This window comes from Cataglyphis hispanica, chromosome 16, assembly GCF_021464435.1.
Source record: "Cataglyphis hispanica isolate Lineage 1 chromosome 16, ULB_Chis1_1.0, whole genome shotgun sequence".
Lineage (NCBI taxonomy): Eukaryota > Metazoa > Arthropoda > Insecta > Hymenoptera > Formicidae > Cataglyphis > Cataglyphis hispanica.
Genome location: NC_065969.1, coordinates 5,331,255 through 5,353,690, shown reverse-complemented (window position 1 = coordinate 5,353,690; position 22,436 = coordinate 5,331,255). Strand labels below are relative to the sequence as shown.

At 33.4% G+C, this 22,436-nt stretch overlaps 1 protein-coding gene across 3 annotated transcripts in view; it reads right to left on the bottom strand.

Annotated features, from left to right (window-relative positions):
* The window catches only part of LOC126855646 (uncharacterized), a 103,235-nt gene that overhangs the window by 27,703 nt on the left and 53,096 nt on the right, over positions 1-22,436 (bottom strand). For 2 of the 3 annotated variants that reach the window (XM_050603456.1, XM_050603457.1), the window contains 3 exons: positions 14,771-14,982; positions 6,486-6,719; positions 569-1,462 (listed from right to left, as the gene is read on the bottom strand). In XM_050603456.1, the coding sequence (XP_050459413.1) occupies positions 569-1,462; positions 6,486-6,719; positions 14,771-14,982 (1,340 nt within the window). The remainder of the gene's footprint in view (positions 1-568; positions 1,463-6,485; positions 6,720-14,770; positions 14,983-22,436) is intronic. The other variant, XM_050603458.1, reaches the window with a different exon arrangement.

Genomic DNA, 22,436 nt, shown 5'->3' with positions numbered 1-22,436 from the left:
AGTAAATAAGATTATGCACTAGCTACCTGTTGATCCATATCATAGCCCGAAGGAGCTATTGACTTTTAAGGCATCGTAAATGTTCGATGCGAATGCAAGCTAGTCGTGAGTCTCATACTAATGGTCCCAATATGTGATTTTTCGATCGATCGGAATATCTTGGAAATCTTGATACGTGACGATATGAACGAAAGAATGTACAAGCCTTTCGGTTATCTATGTTTGAAAATTGTGAAAATTCCTCGTAATAAACGAGAACTCGAATTTTGATTTATTCTTTTAAATCTTTCGAAAAATGATTGCAAAGGTATTGTAAATTATTATATTTTCTCGTTTTATTTTATAAATGGAATTTAATATCTTTTCTCGCCAATCTCTTCTCGATCTGAGAGGCGAGCAAAGGTTCGGAAAAGGCGCGCGCGCGCGCAAAAAACATGCCGACGTTCCATTCTCTCTTAAGTCTCGTCGAGACAGGCGACGCGAGATATGCGATGCGATAAAAGAAAAACGAAAGGAGCGGGGAGCGCAAGTGATATGTACAATTTCGTTTAGAGATTATGTCACTCACTCGGCGTTGGTCTCCGGCGTGGGCAGGTCACCGATGGTGGTCAGCGTGAGGGTAGACCAGTATAGAGAGCCGAGGTACTTCCTGGTCAGGGTTGCGTATTCGCCGGGCCGATAAGGATACACCCAGTCACCCTGGAAGCTCTCGGCCTCGCTTAGTAGATAGTAAAAGCAGCCGAACCAGTGTGCCAGGATGAGCAGTATGTGAATGAGATTCAGCACGCGCCAGAGATTCGGATAGACCGTGCGCGACTCCACCATGTAATAGTAATTGTACACTCGATAGATCTTCAGGAACCTGGGGAACCTCAGCATCGGATTGCTGCCGAGATTCACCTGCAGCAAATCGAGGGGCATCAGCGCCAGCAAATCGAGGATGAAAGACTTGGACTTGATGTAGTGACCGGCCAGTTTTTTGCTATTGTAGACCATCAAACCCTGCTCGAGGTAGCCGGTGCGAAACTGCACCGCCACGTCCAGGAAGAACACCACGTCGGTGAAGCCGTCGCAGGCGAGCCAGGCGGAAGGCGCCAACGCCTGCAACTCTGGCAGACTTTGACGGACGATCAGCGTCCAGAGGTTGTAAAGGACGCAAGCCGACAGTAGCATCAGCCAATAATAGTAGAAGTTTTCGTCGGGGTTGACCACAGTCTTGGGAGGTTTCTGAGGTCTACGCGGTCGCCTGCGGCGCCGACTACCCGCCTCCTTGTCGTCGGTCGCGTCTCCCTCGCCCTCGGCGGTATCGAGAGTCTCCTGGCTCTCCGGTATCTGTCTGGTGGAGAACCGCTTTAAGAACGAGTCTTCGCGCTTTAGCGGCGGTTTCTTCTGGATCGTTGAGATCGCCGAGGACAGCTGCACCGTCGTTCGTAGTTTCATCCACCGTTGATTGCTCTTCGTTCTGCGAGCAGAAAGAGAAACAGACCACCAATCAAGGACGAAAAGGGAAATGGAGTGCGAATCTTCTGGATGCTTAGAATAAGTTTCTTTACATCGTCGAGATAGAACTTTATGAATAATATAAAATAAAAAATTAGAAAAATATATCAACGCACAAGTACTGGTGCGATTCGTTGCTGTTATAATTTTATAAGAATAATAACAAGATAAAATCGTTATAGCATTTGTATATAAGGTTGCTAATAGAAAACAAAATGCACGCCTCATAAATCGCGTATAAAGACAGCCGTTAAGCGATACGAAGAAAAATGTTACGACTGGCAGTTAAGGTCTTAGCTCTGTTGGTCGTAAGAGCAATAAAAACATTAATTCCGCCGCATATGTCGGGTTAAAAAGAATGATTTGAATGCATAAATAGCAGCCTAGGTAAATACCAATACTTGGAAAATCCTACGCCAAAATAAAACAGCTTCGAGAATATTGCATATATATACGTAAGCCTTCACAATATTGGAATTTTTGACGTCGTGTCACTCCGTTTAATATATGTTTTATGGAGCGACACATATAGAATAATATACACATTTTCTTGTAAGATTTATGAAAGAAAATTGCAATATTTTATTTTTGATGTCTCAAAGAAACTTGATAAAAAAATGTGAAACATTATATATCCTTCAAATATCAATGTAATGTATTTTTTTCTATGCAAAAAGTAACGTCACACGTTACTTTATAAGATTTAATTCGTGCATTGATCTAGAAGAATTATCGGACGGCGCTACATGTGAAATGATAAAGTTCAAATGCGATAAGGGAATCTTCAAACGTGTAATACGCGATACAAAATGTTCTCGTAGATATTTTTCCTACCTACGATCTCATTCCGTGACAAATCCTATTTTTCTGCTGTCTCCCTTCAACGCGAAAGAGAAGAAACCGATAAGTGCGGATTGTCGCGCTCTATAAATAATCGCCGTCTCGTGTATCTACGAGTATTAAGTGAACCGCATGATATATATCGGGTATCTTCATAGGAACCAAGTACGTACTTTAAAGACTGATTTATCCAGTCGGAAACAATCTGCTCCAATAACGCGTATTGGATTTATGAAGGTACTAACGGATAAAATCGTTTATCATCGCCAAAAGGAAGTAGATCAATGCAGGAGCCAATATTTTACTATCAACATCGCACCTTCTTGTCGCACGCGATACAACCAAAAATAATTATATTCGTTTTATTCATTATATTCGTTATTATTACCAGAAAACCAGAAATTCTTACGTAGGAAAGTACCATTATCGAAATTACAAAAGTAATTGTCGCAAATCTCACTTGCCACATTTTTGTAGATGAAAATTTAATTTAATTATACTATCCCTTTAGTTATCTACTCGCGCAGATTACTTTTTCTTCACCATCATTATTATTTTTATTTTTATTATTTTTTTCTAATAAGAGAGAATCTTATATTATTTAATAGTCTAAATATTATATTAATAATAATCTGAATATATTATTTAATAATCTAAATATTATATATCTCCTTCGCGAGAATTTCAATTTAGCTGGATATAAATTTGACATGTAGATCTAACAAAAGCAAGATGTATGTATGCTCCGATTAATTATTATTAAATTTTCAAATCTGAGGATATTTTATATCTCGCGCGCGTGAAAAAGGATTAATTGTGTCACTCTTAAAAAAGACACGCGATAAATGCATGGAATCGCTCCCGTAAATAGTCAAATCAATCTTATCCGTTACAAGCTATTCACGTAATAGACACAATAAAATGAAGTTTCTTTGCACGGAGAGGCACTTCGATATTCGAGATAAGGTTTCGTGCTTTCGCACGTGTGCGCATCCTCCTGAAAGAAATATGATTGACACATTCGCCCTCCGACATACGCACATACACGCACACAAATATTTTATAATCGGGATTCCGCGTGATTGAATAACGTCGCGAATTTCTCGCGAACCATGCATGCATGAGTTTTGTTGCGCGTTGTCACGCAGAAATCGCAGGATTTGCTATATATATATATATATATATATATATATATATATATATATATATACACATATGGTATATCACAAGGCACTTCGTTCCGCAGTCCTATCTATGATTTATGCATCTTGCACAAACACATACGGAGATATATAGGTACGCATATACTATTCGTTCCATTCGTTCCAACCTAAATGCGAAACGGAAGAAACACATCAGTCTCATTTCTTTCGTAAAGAGATCGAAAGAATATATATCGCGTGTATCGTATTCTCTCCAAGTTCTAAGATTTGTAAGATAGGTTCTTGCTTGAGATAAGAAATTGAGCGAGAATTGAGATCAGATCAGTTAACTAGAATATCAGATGGATAGGAGGCAGACAGACAGACAGACATACAGACAGACAGACAGATAAATAGACAAACAGACAGAGACAGTAACATTGATAAATCGCATACGTTAAACAGAGACAATAACTAAAAATCGTCATTATGCTACTATGCATTCTTGAATGATTAATGTAACACTTATGTATAATGTTCTGTTGTCAAAATGTATGTGTTGTCACGTGTATATTAACGGAACATTAAATGGAGAGATTGGTCTCTTACAAATCGCTATTTATATATTTCTTTTTTAAGCATCATTATTTATATATTTTTTATTTCTATTTAAAAATGACACTTTCAATATTAATTACTTGTCAATAAATGTATTTATCGCAAATATCAATTATTATTGAGTAATTATTTTGAGTTTTAAAAAGCTAGCAAAATTATTGCTTATTTAAAAAATAATCTTTCCATTTAAAGTTCATCTCTGTCAGCACTATGAAGAAAGATCTTAATAGTAACAATTTTTGCAATTTCGTATTGAGGTTTCATGCTTTAATATCAGATGAGAATATCTTTTACAATAATTTAAGTAATAATTTCTCTATAAAGGAGATAATGAAACATTACATTAAATTTTTGAGTTCAAGATGACAGACAAGAATTTACTGATATCTATATTAGTGATGCAAAACGGTTGCCATGAGATATCACAGATCTTCAATCAATGCTATTGAAGAATATTTATATTCGTGAAATTAATTTCAGATCAATCGCTCGATCGCTATTACGTTGAAATGATATCGCGCTTTTTGATGAATCGAATCGCGCGATGCAAAGCAAGGGAGAAAATGAGCCGCGTTATCGAAACAAGCATATCATTCTTGAATGAGAAATCAAAGGACAGAATTTATAAACTCTGCTCTTTAAACGGTATAAACGATTCAGTTTCATTGTCGGATGCATCGGCGATAATTTCTACTCATTTGAGCGATTCCGATATCAATGATTTATCGTCTAGAAATTTTGCATAAGCTTTTCATTATCCACAAATAAAAGTACGCATAAAATGTCTTTGGCAATCGCGAAGAAAATCATTGATATCGATATCAATGAACGATCGCGATGCGAAAATAATCGACTCGTTCGTAAATTTACTATAAATGTTTGAGAGTTTAAAGATATATTTGAAAGCGGGGAAATAAAAAAAGGACGGCGGTCATTTACCAGTTCTATCATCTAGTACAAAGTGGAGACCGAGTCGTATACAGTAATCTGAGATAACGTATAAAATAGTGAGTGTAGAGTGGCGATAGGATAGAGTTGCAGTGACGAGAGGAGTAGCTAGTACTTTCGTGCGATTTTATGTTGAATGCTATGTGACGTCCGTGACGTAAAACGATCGGATCGACATTCGAGACTTTTAGTACGTTCCTATACCTTTCCATTGAAACATTAATCGATAATATACTTCATTATACTTCACAACGTCGAATTATGAATTAGGAATTTTTCGTTCAAATTGATAATCGATATGGACGATCATCTATAAATTTTGTTGTAAATTCTTAAATGTATTGTGATTTATACCGATTATCATATATATGCATCATTCCATTTCATTAGGCAAATAATATATATATATATATATATCTATATGAAATATAATATTTTGTTTTCATTTCATTAAAAACATGTATATTTGTGTAATAAATGTTTCTTGAAAAATATGTATTTTTTTATATCTTCACATATTATTTAAATTTTAAATTTGTTATTTTATTATTGAATTCATCCGACTGAATTATACCATGAATATTTTTTGAAGTTGCAAAGATAGAACTGACGGAATAAAAAAGGTAAAAAGCTCGATAACTTTGTACGTAAACCAACAATATTGGCTTTAAATTTAATACAGTGTCACTTTTCTATATAGAGTTTATTACAGCACGTACATTTATTTAGTGGAAGTCTCGTGTCCTCGTAAATTTTACGTCCCTTCGTTTTACATCGCGAGCGATCGTGGCATCATGTGATAGGAACAATATCAGATCAGAATTGCTTCGTGTACGTGCGCGCTCGAGCTCACGTGAAGGAACGTTTTTGAATAATTCACATTGTTGTTTGAAATCCCTGAAACAGTTTTAAAATTCGTAGTTTCGAGAGCTTAAAAATCGGAACCTCTCGGAATATTCGATTATACTCGGAAATCTGTCGTGTACACGGAATGAATAATTGACAAGATGCAAACACACGCGCAAGATCTCCGATATTTTCCGACACGATTTCCGTCGAGATTTCCGTCGACAGTTCCTTTTTTTTTTTTTTCGAGAAACTGTTCGAGAATTAATATTTCAGACCACCTCAAATTTTTCACATCATTCTACGAGTTTTACCGCGATGTAAAAAATTGCTTATTGAATTAATTACACAAATTATTTTATTAAAAAAGTAACAATTAATGTTTTAAGAATAAAGAAACGCGTAATACGAGTATCATCAAAAATAAAGTTTACGGGGAGAGAAGATGACTATACAAAAATTGAATTCAAGCCATCGTGCCAAGGTCCCAACACAATTTGAAAGAGAGTCTATGAGAGTGTACAAGTATGTTTCTGTGTGCGGATGACAGTGCTAGAGGTCACCGTCCATATCGACTAATGGCGGGTATACCTCTTGATTTTGCGTAGAGAGGAATATAACGCCATGACTGCGCGTACGTTACTCCATTTTTGCGAACCCCTCGTGCTACGGGGCCTCCTGGCTGCTGCGGGTATCTCGGCGTCGAGGGCGTAGCTCTCTAACGATTCCGAGGTCGTCGAGGCTAATCCTGCACCAGCTGTCTTAGTCGCGAAGGCTCGCCGTTGGCTCGAAATAGCTTGTCGTTGTCGATAGATCTCCGATGATCTGCGAAGAAAACAGAGAACCCACACGGGTTGCTCTCTCTCTCTCTCTCTCTCTCTCTCTCTCTCTCTCTCTCTCTCTCTTTCTCACGTTCTCTTTCATTCTCTCTCTTATTTTCAAATACTTGCATATATTTTCTCTTGCACTCTTTCAGCCTAGATTTCGCGAGCATACTCATTCTAGGATGCATTATATATGAGTGAGTGAATGACATTTGCTTCGGGCGAGATGGTTTCATTTAACGATGCGATATCTTTACGCGACTCTGCTCTGCATAAAACACCTTTTCTTCCTCAAGCGTGTATATGTTGTCCAAAGATATTAATCTTAATTATATTAAAATTAAAAATCTCAAAAGTACTAAAAAATTAATAGTTACATGACTTTTAATACGCATAACAAAAAGATAGAAAACTCTAATTCTTGAATAATAATTCTTTTAAAATTTATTCAAAATTAAATAAGGTCTCTTCAGGCAGACCGATATCTTTCTATGTAGAAATTTTTATTTTAAATTTAAATAGAAAATTATATGCACATTTTTTTTTTTAACAACTAATTCTTAGGCACAACATGACCTGCGATTCTCGTATCGCATATTAACAAATGTCAAACTATGATTGATAACATCCTATGACAGACCAATCGGAATGTCTATGGCTAACAGCAGTCTTGCAAAAAAAAAGCTTTACTCATTCACTCTGCGAACGATCTCACTCGAAAGCGACGTAAATACAGTTATAGTTTGTAACGTATTTCATTGAATGGGTGAATGGGTTTCATCACTCATGTCTCCTTTCTCTCTCTCTCTCTCTCTCTCTTGCTTTCTCTCTCTCTCTCTCTCTCTCATTTTCCGAGTCAATTTCGTGTCCCCTTACACAAGTTCAATCAGACAATCCTTCATCCTTCCCTCTCTTCGTCCGTCTGTCCATCTCCATATCACATCGTGAAAAACGAGTCATTCGCTGAAAACTCTGCCGACTGTGCGACGCGACGTGACGCTAAATTTATTTACCCGCTCCCTTTCACCCTCGTGAAAAAAGGTTTCGACGAATAAAGGTTTGGCGCCATGGTACATCGCCACGTTAATTGCCACGGCGCGTAAAGTCGATAAATGTGACAGTTTGCCGAGTGCACTTTGCGTTTTACGGGATTACAACGCGCGACCGCGGCGAAATCGCCGCCTGTCTCGTCGCCGTTTTCGTGGGAATGAAAAGCGCGATACGTAGCACTCTGGGAATACGAAAAGCTGTCGGCAAAATCTGAGAAAGTCCGACCTGCATCGCTACTGAATAAATAAAATCGGAACTCAGTGATTATACGCCCCGTTCGCGAGGCGATGCGCTACATGTTACCGAAAAGTCATTGCACAATAGAGAAGAAACAAAAAGAAAAGAAAAAAAAAAAGAAAAAGAAAAAGGACGAGAAACTTTCGTGGAACAGCCAGCGAGCAACGAAGGGAAGGTGTCCTGTCGGATGCAAAACTTGGACTTGAAAATTAGTTGCGCCTTGTTCTCCGATTATGTCCCGCGCGACGAAAATTTAAATTTGTAATTTAGAATCGTAGCTGAGAGAACAAACTTACGATAAGTATATGATATTACATAAGCACAGAGTAAGATATTTATTTTTTTTTCTACGTTAAATGTAATGATTCGATTATATGCTATTGACAACACTGACTATTAATTTAAAAATTTGCTAAAGTCATAATGATATAATCTCTCCCTAATCTAATTTTCTTTTTACAAAAACTTGAAACAATTATAATTTAAATTATAATTTAATATGCCATTTATGTTAATCACCTTAAAATGCACAAAATTCATTTAGCTTTTTCTCCGTCAATCAAGTGCAAAATATATATTTTGTATTAGATCTTTCACTTCGCGCTCGCCGACATTTTCCGACATTCTGTCAATTTCTTCTACTATATAATGATAAAAAAAAAATGAGTAGAAGTATCATGATCATTATCAGAGATAATGTACTTAAAAAAAAATATTTAAATAATTCGCACGAAGCAGTGAAAAAAGTCACCAGAAAATCATATATTTGATTTCCTTCGAGTATTCTTAATCCCGTCCTTTTAAATGCATATTACCATATGTTCAGATCTATAATATTATTTCACGTGTATAACTAGTGGCTTTCAAAATGTTTGATTAAAATTTTGCCAGTGCATATTAAAATTCAAGCAAAACAATTTTTAGTTAACCCCCCCCAAAAAAAAGAAAAAAGTATATAATATATTCGTGAAAAATCAATTCAAGACATTACAGTCCTTTGAATAAAGAAACTGTTACTTATTTTATAAAACTGTTTATCTACTTTACAATAGCTGACCTACTTAATTTAATCCTTAGATTCTTTCTTCTCGCAGAATTCGAAACAATATTCTACTTTCTACTAAAACCGCTTCATTTTTATTCATTTAATCCATTAATGCTGCTAATTTTTTTATTTATTATTTTATTTTTTATTTATTATTTTATTGTTAATAAAAATAATTACATTATTTTTATTAACAATAAAAACTTTACTGCAGCTGACATCGCGCAAAAAAATTTCGGCAAATAATCCAATCGTAAAATAATCTAATCAAAGGTTGCTCCATTCGATTTTCCATGTGCACCGCCTATGCTTCAAAACACGCTATATACGAATGGCTCTAAGTCGCTTGTAAATATGGACTGATTTTCAGCCTACCTTCTCAGCCAATTGCTCCTTTGTGGGAGAGTGCTTATTGTATTGTGACCAAGCACGCGAAACTTCTTTGCCCGCTTGAATTAATCTAGAAACGAATGCGGCTGTATCTGCTTTCCGCTATCGTACTTATCAAATCTAAGCTAACGCGAGTTTCACATGCACGAGTTGCGTTTGATCGTAATATTCCTCTGTTATTCCTAGAGCTCTGCTCTAGGATAAAATAAAATCAACTTAATGAGATGCTACAACCTTGTATTCTTTTTTTTTTTTTTTTCAAAATCATCCAATGATAAATTTGTTGTTTTTTTTTTAAAGGCTTTTATGTCAACTGTGTATTAAAATAAGAAAAAGATTTTACCCTCATACGCGATATTTTCAAATAATTAAAAATGATAACACTATTTACTGCAAAGCAAAGATGTACGTAAAACGCGTGATAAAGTATTTACGCGCTATCTATATTTACGCAGTTGAACGGTAGAAAATATTCAACGAGAAAAAAATACTCCTTTATCAGGTTAAAAAATATATGTTTCTTCTAATAAAGCTTCGCAATTAGAATAAAAAATATAAAAAAGCATACTCACAGATAGGTGATCACGTAATTTAACGAGGTTTGATTAAAAATCACGTTTAGCATGCTCCCCACGTTTCGAACAAGAGTTGCACGAATGGCATTTGCAAGACAGCTACGTAGTTTGCTTTAGATGCACGAATGCTCTCGAGTTACCGTCCCAACGCTTCAATTAAAAAGTAAATAAGTTTGGATTGCGGTATATGCGCGGTAGTGAAACGGAGGTTCAAGGGATGTAATGCAAATCTTATAACACATCTTTTTCAGAAACATTTCTCTCGATAAAATCATTAAAATTATGTAATTCGAGAAATATATCAAACTCTAGTTTATATTACATCTTATGTAATATTATATATTATATCAATAATAGAGACAAAAAATATATTTTTTATTTAAAATTATTTATTTTATGATATTAAGAAAAATAAGACGAAAAAAAGATTTTACATTTTTGGATTAAAATTGATTATTATCGTATATATATATATATATATATATATATATATATATATATTGCTTCGATTTCTTGTACACTCTGTCCTCATCAAACGCAAATTTATTCGTTGAAAATGTCTTATTCTAACGAGCAAAAAATTCAGCTTTCGTGATAAAGACGATTGTGTCTCGTTCGATGTCTCTGCAAGAAGCGATATTACGGTGCGCTACGAAAAGAAGATATTGCGTGTGCCCCGAGACATAATTTCAAACCGGAAGAAATTTCATCGGAAACTTTTGCATTGAAGCGAAAACGGGTCGACCTCATCGAACGCGAGAGGTGTAATTGGCCCGAGAGTAATAATTCACGCTGCAAAGACGCCGCATCGGCATCTCATTGGAACCGCATTAATGACGTTAAAGCAAACTTGGCCAGCGTACCGAATTTTACAAAAAAACCTTATTATATTATAAGTTTCTCTGAGCGACAAATCGCGTTATATCCTCACCTTATTCTCCACATTTGACCCATTTTTATTTCATTATATCATTCTGTTAAAGTGCGATAATGTGCGAAAAAAGTTTAAGTTAGACTTTATCAAATTTAATTTAGTCATTTTTTCTCAAACTTTTACATTTAGGCTGTCTCGTGCAAATCAATCGCAACTAAAATCACTATTCCGACTTTGAAAATAAGATTAAAATTATTTTTATATTTTTAATGCAAAAGTTAATATTGAATATAAATTTCCAATATAAAAACAAGATTAATATCACTGTTTTCAGATTATTTTTCCTGAATTTATGAGGCGCGATATCTTGTTTCACACTCTTTGCCCGTCATGATCAATGAAGCAAAATTAAGAAGATTTATCGTACATTTCGCGTTATTCGCACATCTACAGTAACGCGCCAGATGGATCATATTTTTCGCGCTTACATACACGAAAGATTTTCACCAAGTTATCATTCTCGTTATCGCTTTCGCCATGAAATAAACGTTTTCCAAAGTAGAAAAAGCATAGTCATCGAATTATACGGTAGCTTGAAAAAGCTTCAACGCAATCACAAGCAAGGATATAAGAAAGAAGAACCTGGTTTTGGTTCTTTTAAACTTGGCGGGGCAAACTTTAATTCAGACCAAACCAAGAGAGCTTTAACATTTGGTAAGGAGTGAATCGAGAGATTTTAGATTTTAGATATGCTAAATCTTAAGCTTCTCTGATACACGTTTTTCATTCTATTTTAATGTATATTAAGTGAATATTTTTCACATAACTGGCGTTTAGATCGTGTAAAATTTTTAAAGCTTGCAAAAAATAATTATAAAAAAAAATTATTTATAAAATAACAAAAAAATCATTTAAAATAGATATAAAATTAAAGAATAAGTTAAACTAAATTTTAATAAAATTATTAGCTACAACTTTAATAAACGTAAAAAATATTAAATATAATTAATCTGCAAAGCTTCCTTGCAAAATTCCAACTTTCTCGGTCGGAAATATCATGCTTATTCTGTTCAATCATTAATTTAGCCGCATATCATGCATACTTTATTATAATTCATATATTTCAATCATTAAATAAAACGTATATGTATCTATATCTACGTTCTTCATTATAGATATTACATGAGTATATGAGTAATTTAAACAAATATATAATTCAGTTAAATTGTAACATGAGATCCAATATGCACGAATAAAACCGCAAAGGATTGAAATTTCCATTTGGATTAACAGAATCATTTATGTTGACCGCAAAATATCTATGATATTTCCTAGCGACTTGCAATATAATGGAAATTAATAAATTCGATTAGATAGCGAATTTTGAGGTTTATTTTTTTCTTGTATTATTGATTTTTTTTTGCAATGCGAATAGAATCGAGTCTTTTAAAAATCTCAACACTATTGTAGATCTTTATGTAATAAGATGTCATATATATGTCAAAGATATAACAAATATAATTTAAATAATATCATAAATTTTCCAAACTTGGGTTTATTTTGATAAATTATTAAAATTTCAAATTTCTATGAGTGTTTGCACTATTGTAATCTTACAAATATTTTCTCCATGTATCTTTTGTCAAAGATATAACAAATATAATTTAAATAATATCATAAATTTTCCAAACTTGGGTTTATTTTGATAAATTATTAAAATTTCAAATTTCTATGAGTGTTTGCACTATTGTAATCTTACAAATATTTTCTCCATATATCTTTTGCCAGATATCAGACACGTGGATAATTGCATTACGTGCTGCTTGCACATGTGAAGGGGTAAAAAGCCATTATTCGTGACAAGCACTCGGTTAGCGTAAAGTAAAGTGTACGCCGTATGTAATAAATATTTTGTACTGAGAATTAATATATTCGTCATACATGTGTATATATATATGTATGCGTATGTGTATATCTGGCGAGATAAACACTATGTTTAAATGTTGAAATGAAAGGGGAGTGAGAGAGGCTCTCTCACTCACGAATTCATCATCGCTCGATTAAAGCCCCCATCCATTACGATATCGCGAATCGTTCCGTCAGAAATTTACTGCGCTTCCGTATTGAAAACGCATTTCCGATGCATGTGACGTGTGTGTTGCCGAAACGTGTTGCACGAAAATCGAATAATGACAACATGCTGTTATTAGCTGAAAGCGATTTAAGTTGCTGTAATTTGTCGCAAATAGAGGTACAATATTTTGCGAGTTCAATAATTCCAGATATTATACTATGAAATGAATATGATTTAGAGCAATTAGGGAGCCAAATTATTAATCTCACACTTTTTCACAACAGCGTCATTCGTCGAGAATATACGAGATTTCACATTTCATTAATATCATTATGTCGATAAAAACCGTTACGTCGATGAAAATGCTTGTTGCAATTTATCTACAATGTAGCACTTTACGCAGTTTCGATGCATAATAATAAATGTGAGAATATTATTATGTTATAAAATATTACATGCAAGGCTTTATCTTATATGTAGCAAATTTTTACGTTTTTGTTTAAAAAAGCATATGTCCTTTAAATTAATAAGTGGAAATACACAATATCGTCAACAATATTTAAAGCACTCTCACCACGAGCAAAGCAAAGTATCGAATAAAATTTTTCAAAGAATTCCGGCTTGTACAAGGTATAAATAATCGCAAAATACATACGCCATAATGATATAATTTTTAAACTTTGTCGTTACGATTTATCTCAATTAACGGAATTTTAAAGATCTTTGAAGAATAATAAATCGTAACTCTTCTCCAACTTCGTGCGAATTATCTTGAATTTGAAATGATATGACTTATATTAAGAAGAAAAAAATCTTTTAGGTTTAAAATATCTCTAATATAACATACTTTTGTCAACTGAAAATGGTGTCGGCACTCTTTTCTAAATAAAGATAGAGGAAAATAGTAAAAGAGACCATTTTATATGGTTTGGGGTTATTTAATTTCCCTTGTAATCCTATTTCTTTGCAGCGATATACCTGCGGCACACATTTCTCTTTGTTATCTATCTCGAAATTCATATAGAAAAAACTTGCGCCTCGTTTCAATTTCAACAATCCTTCCTACATACACTAATATGTTCAAATTATGGAAACATTCTTCATTAAATACTTAAATAGATGCGGTTATTTGATGCGCTGAAATCAGTCGTGCAATTAATTAATTGCACAAAGAACGAGGATGAGAAATAGTCATCCTTGAGCAAGCGCACGAGAAAAATTTCCGTAGTCTTAATTACATACTGAATACAATAATTAATATTTGTGTTTTGAATTGCATTAAATTTTCCATGTGACGTTCGTTATGTACTTTTTATTTATGCAATTAAATCAATTTCAATAAATCAGTTTCATGAAAAAGGATGCAGATGTTATTAAACAGAATTATATTTATTGCATAAACTCTCATCTCATACAAGATTACGTGGCGTGGAAAATTTAATTTCAAGTATATTCAATAGACACAATTTAATAATAAAGTCGCATTTAATAAGTTTATAAAGTTGAATCGTTGATTGATACATGAAACATCGAAACCGGCATTCAAAGCAATAAGAGAGACAATAATTGTTAATTTTTCGATAAACAGTTTTTAAAATATGACGTGACAATATTTGTGTGACATGGAAATTTTTCTCCTTTTATTAGAAATTATAATAGAGGACAAGCAAAAAGATGATAAACATTTGCGCGAAATCGTCTCTCACGCAATCTGTCCATCCGATCGCGCGATAAAGGAGAGTGAAACAGATCGCGGTATAATCAGACACGGGTGATCGCATGCAGGAGCACGTCGAGAATCACTAACCTCGATCCTCCGTGACCATTGGACCGTCTGCCGCTGCTCTCATCGTCTTCGTCGTCCTCGTCGTCCCTTGAAGTAGCCAGCGACTGGGGAACCGAAGAGGGAGCGCTGCTGCCGGAATCGGGCCCGGGGCCCATCCTCGAACCGGAGGCACCGCTGCAAGACGGCGCCAGACCACCCTCTCCCTGCCCTTCCTCCTTCTCCGCCCGGTCCACCTATAATTTTACAACAAACCAAAATTTTTTAATAAAAATATTAATAAATATATATATATATATCAATACTTAATACATTTTTAATTATTAATTATTTAAATTATTTAATTAATTACTTAATTATTTTAATTATTATTTTAAATGAAAAATGTATTAAGTATTGATATATATTTATATATATAAATATATATCAATACTTTATATATTAATATATATATAAGTATATATTAATATTCTTCACTTGAATCTCTTGAATATTTTATTTTGCTATGTGGAAAACTTATCTTGTACTCGAGAACTATATCAGATCATTGTTGGAAAGGGCATTCGATCGGAATGCTCTCGTTTTTCATCCCGTGATCAATCATGCGCGTGCGGAAAGCTTCCACAACGATCGACACGTCACAAGTGAACCGGCAAAATCAGATCATATCTAACCAGAACGAAACCTGTGTGTTGTGATCGGATGTTAGCGTTTCCGGCTGTTTTCATCTCATAGCTATCAAAGGCCGATTGCGAACAGGAATTATTGATAACTGGCTAATCGGAAATTGTAAAAGTTATATGATAGATTGCTTGATTGGGGAAAAGTGGTGGTAAACAGGATAACGGATTTGTAACGTAATCTACTTTAACATACTCTATCGTAATTGTGTTTTTAATCAGTTTTAACAAAAGATATTATGTGATAAGGAAAAGGGGAAAAAAACATAAAATCAATACGATTATGTAAAGTATGATTGTACAGTAAATATGTAACTTATGTTAGTAATAGACATATCTTTAGACTAACTTAAAGCTACAATCTTTTCTTGCATAAAAATTACAGACATTTAAGGATATCATTATTCTTAATTCTTTAAATTCAATATTTTGGAATAAAAATTTTAAAATTCTATTAAAGCATAATATCCATTTGAGATTAAACGAAAAGAACGTAAGCACATTACAATTTATTTCCTTATACAAATTTAATTTATCAGACTTTCAGCTTTTCAACTTCTATAGTTCTAATTCCAAAGCTACGAACATTTTCATTAAAGAAAGATTTTTAATTTCGCCAGATAGTCTGTTGTGACTTAATGCTGTGAGTTGGATGGTTCGCATATTCTGGTCTGTAGTTTCACCGGCGTGCATGTGCGAGAGAAAATGCGTAATTGCATGACAAAGAACGGAAAGTTGTTTATAGTCAAAGCTAAAGATAACGCGGTCGTGAATTCTCTGTCGGAGATAATAAACTTTAATTAACGAAAAGTTACATTGTGCATCCTTTAACAAATAATTTTTTTTTTTTTTTCATTAATTAATAGATTTGTCATAAACTAATTTCTCTCAATCACAATTCTCGTAATTATCCTACATTAATATCAATATTTATTAATTTATTTTTTAATAAATCCCAATAAGAGAATTGTTCCCGTAGCATTCTCCGACAACATGTAATTGAACCTATGTCTAAAGCTCTAGAAATAGATTTAGTCTCTCGATACTATTGTGGTCGGTTAGAACCTGCGTTTCGTTTTAGGATCTGGCTTTGGATCCTTCTGTTCCAATTCAAAGCCTTAGTGGCTTAATTCTCCCTATACCGAGACGGAAAATGTAGTGTATTTTTCCGAGAAAATACCTTATTTGCTAGAAATTTGATAGAAAATTTATTACAAATGTGAGATTAAGATATTTATTTTGATAGCAAACTATATTACTTTCGACGCTCATTTAATTTGTCTATATTTTATATTCAGCTTTGTCTCCAAAACGCCTAGTTAAATAACAATTTTTTCCCCCGCTCGTTCTAGCGCGCGTGCGAAAGAGATTTTATTTCTCATAAATAGGTCGAGTGCGTTAAAACACATACAATTCGTTTGTACATTGAAAGAGTTACGCGTGCACGTAGAAATGTTTAATGTGTGGAAAGAAAAGCGATACGCGGATGAATTCCCTCGGTATTCATACGACACTCGTGGACATGAATCAGACAAACAAGTAGATGTATAGAATATGCATAATATATATATATATATATATATATATATATATATATATATGTGTGTGTATATACAGAGATAAGTGCGTGCATATACATGAATATATGAATCTGCGCGGCACTGCAGTTGTCAGTGATGCTGCAGCCATTTCGATCTACATATTCGTCTGAGTTTTGCGCATAGAAAAAGAGAGAGAGAGAGAGAGAGAGAGAGAGAGAGAGAAAGAAAGGAAGAAAAAATGCATGTCCGTATTTCATTTTATTTTAAATTCAAATATATTGGAAAGGAAGAAAGACACCTCTCTTCGCGAGCGTATTAATAAAATTGCTAAACGGCTTGTTCGTCTTCCGTTCATTTCTTTCGACATTTGTCTGGATATGCAAAAACAGCGAATATAATATTCGTTTGAATGACAAATAAACGTTAAATAAAATTCGTAGCTTTCATCCACAACGAAATATCGATCGCTGTTGGTTGATATTTACATTATCATTGCAGAAATGTTTCCGAAGCCAACGTTATGTCGCACGAAATGATCTCGCTACGTGATAATAAAGATTGGTCCAGCCATTCCACGACAATCGCCAGAGAATAATATAATTATACAACTTTTACGAATAATGTAGCCTTACAATTCAAACTTGCGATACTACACTCGCCTTGAAAACACTCGGCAATATCGAGGAAAAGGAAGAGAGGAAGAGAGAGAGAGAGAGAGAGAGAGAGAGGAGAACATATTCCTGTATTTGCATATATCTAGACGAGAAGTGATACAATAGTTAGTCGACCAATATGGATAGTCCGCCCCGAATTACACATTGCCTTTGTTCGCCGCTCTTGCTCCAAGCCAGAGCTTAACGGTGTCCAGATAATAATAATAGCTTTGTGCTAAAACAGCTTTCCCCAATGTAACACTTGCTTTCTCTTTCTTCCTCGTTCCCATCATCCACATTATTATAGTTTTAAGCCGCTAAATCCTGTACCGTCATATTCATGTCGTAAACTGCATCATTATATTTTTCCCAAGTCCACAATTTGCCATGTTTGGCACGTTCTCGATATATAACCCAGAGTCCTGAGATTTTAATTTTATAATGACATTCTGTGACCTGATATTCTCGCTAAAGAGGAAGATTGATTTAAAATACTTTTCGAATTTTCAATATGTCAGATTGCATCTTTTTGCAGAGATTCCTTCGATCTCTGCGATATTTTACCGTTTCTATGAAATAAAGTATTTTATTCATTTATATATATATATATTTATCATATTAATATTTTATTCAATTATATAGGCTTATGCAATAATCGTGTTAAGCACACACTTTTATTGCTAATCCGGCGCCGTACTCGCAATTATCCCTAAATGGAACGCGAAATGTGTTTCGCAATTTTGCGTTCGCGAATGACACAGTATCTCATTCGTTCGTTCATCGAAACGGTATAATACGTTGTTGTGCCAGTTTGAATCACATATGCGCATTTATATAACTGAATTTCTAGAGAAACGTAGGCGGCATCGACTATCAGCTGTGAAGGAGAAGCCTTTCCTTGCTTGCACGCAAAAAAATAAATAGATAAATAAAATACGCGAAAAAATAATCGACAGCTGTGGTCATTCGGCATTTTCAATGTGCTCCTCTTTTCTGGCACTATATAGCGAAAGTTCTGTGGCGAAGGAGCAATTTGCAGCAGTCTCGCGGCCGTAAATTGGACGAGCTCGGGATTGTCGGTAATGTGGAAGGGTCAATCGGTTCATTCGACCGTGAACCGCTTGTTCAAACCATTTTATCAGGAAGCTTTTTGTTCCCATAAAAAAAGAAATTAAAAAAAATTTTCCTTCTCAAGAGTTCCATCTTTCATAGAATCGATTGCAATTTTTTTTCATTATTCTAAAAATCAATCACAGGTAATTTAAGAATTCCGCAATATTCAATTTAAATTTTAGTGCAAGGAAGATGCATAAATGTATTATGAAAATTACTGAACAGAATGAAAATGATTCACGAAAGCTTATGCGGAATGATAAAAACGGAATAAATAACGTAAACGATAACAAATAACGTGATAAGAATGGAAACAAATTTTATATCTTTCATTAAAATAAACTTTTATATAAAATTCGGAGCAAAAAAAAAAGTTACTAAAGTTTGCAAGATTGAAATACATTAAATATAATACTAAATGAAATACATTATACAAAATTGAAATACATTAAAAAGTTTAATGTGCGATATTTAAATTAGTATGAAGATATTAATATCTAAAATCCTTATCTAGAAAAAGCTAAACTTTATTATTAATAAACCTAATCTCGCTCCAAACATTCCATGTGTATCATCGATTGATCTTACGTTATCGGTTGCCCAGCCTTCTATCGATTACGAGAGCTTGTGCTCTCTCCTCTTTAAAATACTGCGTCAAATTTTCGTATCAAATACATAAAAATACGGAAAAAGAAAGCGATGATATGTTCACAATAGTGCAACAACAGCTTTACCATGTACGTGCTTTGGTCTATGTAATTTTGTAAAATTGCTTGCGTGGCGGCAATCATTGATCTTGAAAAGAGACGGAAAAATAGATGGAAATAGAATCATATGTGCCTTTTTACGTGTGCTATATACGATTCACATTGAGCGTTATGGATTAAGATTTCTAGAACGATTAATAATATAAAAATAATATAAAACAAACAATTTTTTCTTCTTCTGTTTCTCATGTATAGAGAAATCCGAAGCAAAGTCGTTCTACGCATTTGCGAACAATCACAGACGATTATCACAAGAAAATATTACAAGCTCAAATGCTATTTTTTAATAATTATTTAAAAAAAATAATGTATTAATTGCAAAATTGTATGATAAAATAATATTAAAACTTTTTAGACTCTATTATAGCATTTAAAAAATACACAGAGAAATTACGATCTGGACATTGTTAAAATAAACTGATTGTGAAATAAATTGAAATCGGATTTTTTGCAGATTATTTAGATTTCATACGAGAGAAGGATTCAATCACGTAATTGCTACAATTGCCAGTTTATTTATCTCTAAACTAACTTAAATGCAAAACGACCCTGTCAACTACGATCTGCCATTAACGTAAGTCCTCGTACATCGTTCCTTCTCCTTGAATCCTAAGGACATTAATCGAGTTTGACGTTAACATCCTATTTTCCTTTACCTCTAGATCCGGAAACAGGTTAACTAGATACCGCCAACTTTGCCACCGCGTCGTATCTCAGAAGGATAAAGTATGACGCGTGAATGTTACGCTGTAGATCGTGCAATTCACCACCTTTGGGGAATTATTCACCACAACAACTGTTGTACATTGGTTGCGAATGTCAAATAGATATTATGCTGGAAAACACAGTTGAATTTTTATTATTTCAATCAATATTCGATATTTTTATTTCTGTAATTCTGCTGGGATATATAATTGAAAATTTCTCCTTTTGCCAACACAATGTACAAAAATAATATTTATAATATACACAAATTTTCCCTTATACAATATTAAAAATTTAGATTATAATTTAGTTTATTATGTACATATTTTTTGCCGCTTATGTAAAGCCTAATATAATTGAATATCCCAACCAAAAAAGAATCTTTTTCTTCACATGAACAAATTTAAAATTCCCTGTCTATCCGATCTGACATCTGATCACTCTGTTCGCTTGTTTGACAACTGACTCCGTATGTTTAAAATCCCTACTATTTTTTTTTCGCTCTATTTCCCAATTTTTTTTTCTAAACACTCTCTCAGCTATGGAAATAAACATTTGAGTTATATGTATTTTCAAAATACTGGGCTTACTTAGTTACAAAAGCAAACTTGAAATATTTTAGTTGTTTTACATTTCTAAATAAGAATTCGTATTTTGCAAAACATATCATCGTACAATTATCTTTATCTTCTTGTAGAACTGCGGAATCGTGTATGTTGCTTTATTACGTACCTTATACGAAGAAGATAGGCAAAAGATTTTTATATTGTTCGGACTAACACGATTGCACCTGCGCCTATTAGGCCTCCAAACACATTGCAGATCGAATATATCGGTCGGCATTTCACACGAGGAGAAGCATTCGACGAAGGTAAGCTCGTCTCTTACGATAAGCGTTTAAATACTCCCTTTAAACGAGCCTCAACCCATCGAGTTTCTGCGACACGCAGACTCGGGAACAAATAACAACGTATAACATTATTTGCTCTCTCATTGTCGGCTCGCTTTACACAAGCTCGTAATCATTATCATAGAAAAGTAAAATGGGGTACTGAAGTGGATATATATCTAAAGTACACCGACACTTTTCGATGCTATCGTTATCGTATCATTTGTTAATTTATATTTTGCAAATTATATGCCTAATTCGTTACGATACTACTTTATCCTCTATTAAGAAGCAATCTTTTTCGATCATTGTCATCAAATAAATTTCATTAATTGCCGTTTTTTCTGATTTAAATAAAATAGATTAAATAAAAGCTGCATAGATGTCAAAAATAAATTTATTTCCGAAATGAGTGTATTTTTAGTTTTGTGGGACAAAACATTTTGTTTTTATTGTTTTCGTAGGCATATAGATAAATATTGGAACTTTTTGCAATATATATACATTTTATATATATATATTTAAAATTTATTTTATTGTCACTGACGGGGACAGATTTATGTAATGCCGTTTATATAACACTATAAAAGTAGGTTACATTCGATAGAAATATATAGAATGTCTGATTATATATATATATATATATATATATATATATATATATATATATATATACAGTATTATCTATATCACGAATTGCTTTCATATTTGATGAAAAATATCATTCAAGAAAAATCAATATAAAAATATAATTAAAATAACTATGGAATGAAAAACTTTTTTTCTATCATAAATTTTGTATTTTATCGAATATTTTAATTTTGAGTTGCGTTGTTACGTTTAACTAGGTCAACAATTTAATTTTAATTATAAACCTATTTCTCACGCGCGTGAATACATCAGAAAGCAATGTAATTAATAGATCGTGTAAAAAAGTACCTAACATCCTAAAAAAAAAGAAAAAACATTTTTTCAAATACGGACTAATAGAAAAAATATTTAAGATTTCTTTATCCTGAATTATTTCATTTAATCATGTAATATGAGAAGTTTTAATATCGCCTGATAATATATTGTGTCTTTTATATCTTTAATTATTTAATTTTGATTAATTAAGAAACAAAACACAACTTTTTATAAAAATCGTAAAAATTGTCGGCCGGGCAATGATCGATGCAAGAAGAACTTAAATTAAATATCGAGATAAGGATCGTTTAGATCCGTAAAAGTCTTGAAACGTTCATTATCGTTATCGAGCTTGATAGGTCGATCTATAAATACATTTCAACAGTAAAATAAAATTGGACAGATACGAAATTAACACATCGAATAAAGACTCGAG